Source organism: Monodelphis domestica, chromosome 1 (assembly GCF_027887165.1).
Source record: "Monodelphis domestica isolate mMonDom1 chromosome 1, mMonDom1.pri, whole genome shotgun sequence".
NCBI lineage: Eukaryota > Metazoa > Chordata > Mammalia > Didelphimorphia > Didelphidae > Monodelphis > Monodelphis domestica.
The window spans coordinates 423179298-423185297 of record NC_077227.1 but is presented as its reverse complement, the minus strand read 5'-3'; the positions used below and the strand labels follow the sequence as shown (position 1 = coordinate 423185297).

Genomic DNA, 6000 nt, shown 5'->3' with positions numbered 1-6000 from the left:
AATGTAGTTTCATTTGGACCTGAGCACATATGAGATACCTTCCCTAGATGATCAAAGTTCTTTTAGTGACTCATTTGGAGAGGACAGAAGAAATCAATGCTCTAGAAAATCAAATTACAATCTGAAGTTCTAAAAATCCAGTCAATATTCAAGAATGTCTATCAGTAACCCATGCACTGGAATGATAAACCAGAATCTCAAATATTCTGGAAAGTTAGCAAAGAGTACAGTGCTCTAGAACATTTGGGAAAACCAGCTTAGAACTGAACACTGCAATATGAAATCAAGAACCCAAATTCCAGATCAGAAGATAAGAACCACACAGAGCCTTCTGGAATCCTAATGCTTCTCTCAAAACTCAGGAAATGGCCTCTTCACCTTTTACTTGCCTTCAGGCACACGGAATGATACATAGGGGCACTTTTTGACATTGAGACAAACAAGCTTCTGCAAGGTGGCTGTCTTGACAAGGTTAAAGCCAACCTGACCACCAAATGTACTGGGCTTCCAGTACTCAGGAGAACAGATAGGGTTTGACAGGAGCCCCTTGAGGGAGAAAGAGGATCCAATATTCACAATGCTCTCCCCTAGGCTAGAATTGGGCAGAGATTTCTCTAGAAGTAAACCTGGGTAGAACTCCACAGCATCAATGTCTCCATACAACTTCTCCAGTTCTGCTGATTTCTCATTTTCTCCTACAAAGAAGAAAGGGGGAAAATAGATCAGATCAACTCCTCCTCCCCACCCCTAGAAATAACTAGGCAGATGTCCAAGATGACACTGGGAAGCAACCTTCCTTGTTCACCCATAAGGGCAGTGTGATGTATCTAAAAGAACAACTGACTTAGAATCAGATGATGTGATAGAATAATGAATAGAGGGCCAAACCTAGAGTCAAAAATCCTGAATTCAAATTCTATCTCAGATGCCTAGTAGTTGTAAGAATATGAGAAATTCACCTCACCACTCTCAACTTGTTTCCTTATCTGTATAAAAGAAATAATCATATCATCTACTTCGTAAAGTTATTTCAAAGATCAAGGATGATATACATAAAAGCACTTTGTAAACCTTAAAGTGTTACTTAAGTGTAAACTATTATCTTCTTTATCTTCATCTAATATTTGTCATTTCTGAGTCATGAAATAATGGGCAAGACACTCGATATTAGTGACAGTGTACCATTGTGGCTACAGCCTGGGCTTTGGAGTCACAATGACAGGTTTAAATCCTGTTCCAGCTATTTACTAACTATGAGTTTAGGCAAGTGTTTTAATTTCTACATGTCTTAGTTTTTTCATCTGTAAAATAAGAGGGTTAGACTCAATAGTAGCTAAGGACCTTTCCATCTCTAAATCTATAATTCCATAAACTTGTGATCTGTGATTTGAAAAATTGAGAAAACTCCTTCCCTTCCTTTAATATCAGAATATTAGACTAGAACTAGGATCAAAGACCCAACTGGGGCAAGGGATTTTCAATTGGAAAGCACACCAAGGGAAACAGATAACATGAACTAAGAAATCCTTGTTTTCAGAAAAGATTAAAATTAGAAATAAATAGGAAGTTCTTAAAAATTTAACATCTAACAAATTTACTAAAAGTTAGAAACTGAATTTCTGGAAATGACTTTGACTCTAAGTTTACTACAAAGAGATCTGGACTTATTCAGAGGTTGAGACAAAAAAGTAAAGGATGATTAGGATGATAATAATAATCTTTGTTTCATATAAGTTTAATCCTTTCAAAGACTAACAAAGTTAAAATGAACTTAGGGCCCACATTGGCCCACTCCAGGATCAGGCCATGCATTAAATGACAGGATAAGACAGTACAGTAAGCTTATATCATCAACCATTGAAGATACTCTGAATCCCCAAGGCCATGATTCAAGGAGATGCCAAGAGCTAAAAGCTTAGTATGTCAACACAAGTGAAATTTAACATGACTAATTAGCAATCCTGCAAAAAACTTGTTCTATGTCCCAACAAGCCTTGAAGATTACATTCCCACATGAGCTTTGAAATTCTGTTCTAATCATTCTGTAGACCTTATGATGATTCTCTTGCACTTATCATGACTTTCTTCAAATAAGATTAAATTACCTGCCCTATTCTTGATTTTTACTCATACTTTCATAAAATACCACTTTTATTTATGCTCCTTTTTTGAGGGAGTAGAACCCCAGGCTACTGCTTAAAACAGAAATGCTCCAGAAGTAATCAGGAATGAGCTACTGATTTAAAAAGAGCCAAATACCTAAGGGAACAGCCACATTTCCCTAGACATGAATCTGTCATACAAGCAAATAGCTAAACTACAGAAAAGGGAAAGACAGGTATTCTGAACTTCTATGAATGTTAGTAGCAGCTGCCTATGACCTCCATTCTAGTAAAATCAAATGCATTACTAATTTAAGGAGTAGCAGCAGCAGCAGCAGCAGCAGCAGCAGCAGCAGCAGCAGCAGCAGCAGCAGCAGCAGCAGCAGCAGCAGCAGCAGCAGCAGTAGCAGTAGCAGTAGCAGTAGCAGTAGCAGTAGTAGTAGTAGTAGTAGTAGTAGTAGTAGTAGTAGTAGTAGTAATAGTAGTAGGAGTAGTAGGAGTAGGAGTAATAGGAGTAGCAGTGTACCTCCCCTAAAGTCTTTTTGTTGAGGCTTCATTATGTTTGAAGTTAATCCAGGGTCCTTAAACACAAAAATACTAAGCGATAAGTATTTATGCATCCTATACTAAATGAAAAAGACTTCAATGATGTTCCCAACCATAGATCAACAATCTGTTTTCTGAGGGCTAATCTATCTAAGTACAGGGAATCAAAGTTTTGCCACAAAAGCTTAGGAAGACCATTTACCAGTCTAGTGCCTCAGCCGCCCCATCCCAAACAAGGAAGGGTTCTGGGAGTAATATTACTGTTACATTTAAGCCTCATTCCCTTAGCTTCCCTCTCCCTCAATTCCAGTGCCCAGTCCTCCCTTTTCTAAAACAAAACAAAACAAAACAAAACAAAAAAGCATGAGGTCAGAGAGAGAAGCTAGAGAAAACTAGGATGGGTGTCACTGACCTGTGAGCTCTTGAAAGGAGGTGTAGGGTTTCAAGCCAAATCGTTTGCGGTATTCATTGAAAGACTGAAACTTCAGGCGACGTGATACACGAATGGTGTTCTCAGCCACAGTCCTCAAATTATGGTTGACGTTATTGATCCCAGCAATCTGTAAAAGAAGAGCGCACCCATGTTGCTCACAAAATAGCAGACAGGCCCAGATTTTTAAAAAATTTATAATCCATAAATTTGATTCATTACAATGAAGAGGAAATTGTAAGGAAATTGCCTCCTTGTAATTAGTCACTCCTATGTGTACTCAAAGGATCTAGAACTAAAAGGAATCATCTAGTTTGACCTCCTCCATCACACACACGAGCACACACACACACACACACACACACACACACACACACACACAAATTCCTGCTTTCCACACATGGGAGAACTGAGAGCCAGAAAAGTTAAGGAACTTGCCCCATACCAGCTGAAAATGGTAAATCTAGGATTTGAAAACCTGAGTCTTCTGACTCCAATTCTAGGCCTTTTTACACTGCCTGTAGGAGTAGCTTCATCAGGAACAAAAAGCCAGTTTTTGTCCTAAAAGAAATCCATTTTTTCCTATTTTTTAAAAGCATAGAACATCCTCTTTTCCAACTACCTGTACCTTTGAGGAGCCTCACAATTGGAACTACCAGAATGGCCAGAAGCAAAAAACCATAGACAAAATCTCCCTGGTGGCAACATATGAACAATAGGTAAAATAGCCAAGACCTAATGAATACCTTGTTGCTGAATTTGAAAATCCAATCCTTTCAGAAGATCATGGGTAGAAATTTAGAAGGGACCTAAGAAGTTATCTAAATAGATGATTAAACTGAAGTCAGAGGGAGATGGTCTGTCCCAAATCACCAAATAAGTATTAAGACTGGCATGTGAAACCCAGTAGTAGGAATTGGAGTAGTAATAATAAAATAATAGCTGGCATTTATATAGTATTGTAATATTTGTAAAACATATTACAAATATATCATTTGCTTCTCACAATAAATCTGAGGATAAATGCTATTATGATCCACATTTTCTAGTTAGGAAAACTGAGGCAAAGAGAGGTTAAATGTCTTTGCCCAGGGTATCACAACTAGTTGATATCTGAGACCAGAGTTTGACTTGGCACAACTCTTTATCCACTGTCCCCACTAAATACATCATACATTCCACTATAATGTGTAAATTTTTAGTATTGAAATTTGGGAAATTTGCAGGAGTAGAATTTATATTTGGATCAATATGTTAACTGACACATTATAGTTTTTCAAAGTAATTTTACATGTTATTTCTACCTTTCTCACAGGGTTATTATAAAGAAATCAACTAGTAAACCCTAAGTGTAGGTATTCATGAAATATAATGCAAATTTTAAAATTATGTCAATTCATAATGCATAATATTTCAATATAATTTTTCTTCTCTGACAATATCCACCATGATTGATCTTTCCAGGGGAGACCATCAAGATCTTCATTGACAAATGTGTGAATCATCTTAGTGACTATTTCTTGAAGTTAGAGTTTGACCCTGAACTGTGGTCTGTACTCCAGTTTCAGGAACAAAACTGCCTCTCCATGGAATTTAACCATTTCTCTCTCTAATGTACTTTTATGCCCAACTCCTTTATTATGAGACACCAGGAATTACAGCTATGCACAATTTGTATATAAATACACCTCCATATAAAAGTAAATAATATATGTTTAAAATATACATATTATAAAATTTGGGATATTATTATTTCATTATTAGCCTTATAATTCTCTCAATCTTTACAAAGGAAGACACTGAGGATCAGAGATGGGAAGACCATGGTCATTGAACCAGGTTTCAGAGGATCTTAATATTGAAGAGCTGGAAAAGATTTCAGTTCCAAGGGCCCTCCTTCCCCCAAATGTCTTTGCTCTCCTTTGATAGGCAAGGCTCTGAGAGTGATCTTCCCAAAGCCAAATAAGTAGTAAACATAGACCTGAACACAGGACTTCTAGTGCCAAATTTAGCACCTAATACATGATAACATGTTTTTTAGAAATGTTATTTATTTATTTATAATATTTTTCATGGTTACATGATTCATGATTTTCTCACCCCTATTTCCTTCCCCCTCCCCACTCCCAGAGCTGAAAAGCAATTCCAATGGGTTGTATATGTATCATTGTTCAAAACCCATTTCCATATTATTCATATATGCAAGAGTGATCTTTTAACACCAAAACTCCAATCATATTCCCATCTAAACATATGATTGATCATATGTTTTTATTCTGCTTTTCTACTCCCACAGTTCTTTCTCTAGATGTGGATAGCATTCTTTCTCATAAGATCCTCAGCGTTGTCTGAGATCATTGCATTGCTACTAGTAGAAAAGTCTGTTATATTTGATTGTGCCTCAAGGTATCAATTTCTGTGTACAATGTTCTGCTTCTGCTCCTTTTGCTCTGCATCAATTCCTGGAGGTCTTTCTAGCTCACATAGAAATCCTCTAGTTCAACATTCCTTTCAGCACAATAGTATTCCATCACAGTTACCACAATTTGTTGAGCCATTCCCCAATCGATGGACATCCCCATATTTCCCAATTTTTTGCCATCACAAAAAGCATGGCTATAAATATTTTTGTACAAGCCTTTTTCCTTATTACGTCTTTGGGGTACAAACCTAACTAGATCAAAGGGTATGCATTCTTTTAAAGCCCTTTGTGCATTATTCCAAATTGCCCTATAAAATGGTTGAATTAATTCACAACTCCACCAGCAGTGTATTAGTGTCACAATTTTGTCACATCCCCTCCAACACTTATTCTTTTCCTTTGCTGCCATATTGGCCAGTCTGCTATGTGTAAGGTAGTACCTCAGAGTTGTTTTGATTTGCATTTCTATAATCAGGAGTGATTTAGAACACTTTTTCCTT

General features: G+C 37.0%; 1 protein-coding gene across 1 annotated transcript in view; it reads right to left on the bottom strand.

Moving 5' to 3' along the window:
- Positions 1 to 357: 357 nt before the first annotated feature.
- Positions 358 to 6000, bottom strand: part of LOC100016853 (prostaglandin G/H synthase 1-like) — a 49049-nt gene continuing 43406 nt past the window's right edge. Inside the window, exons 10-11 of the mRNA XM_056816852.1 lie at positions 3061 to 3208; positions 358 to 695 (exon numbers count right to left, since the gene is read on the bottom strand). Coding sequence (XP_056672830.1) covers positions 382 to 695; positions 3061 to 3208 — 462 coding nt within the window. The 3' untranslated portion in view covers positions 358 to 381. The remainder of the gene's footprint in view (positions 696 to 3060; positions 3209 to 6000) is intronic.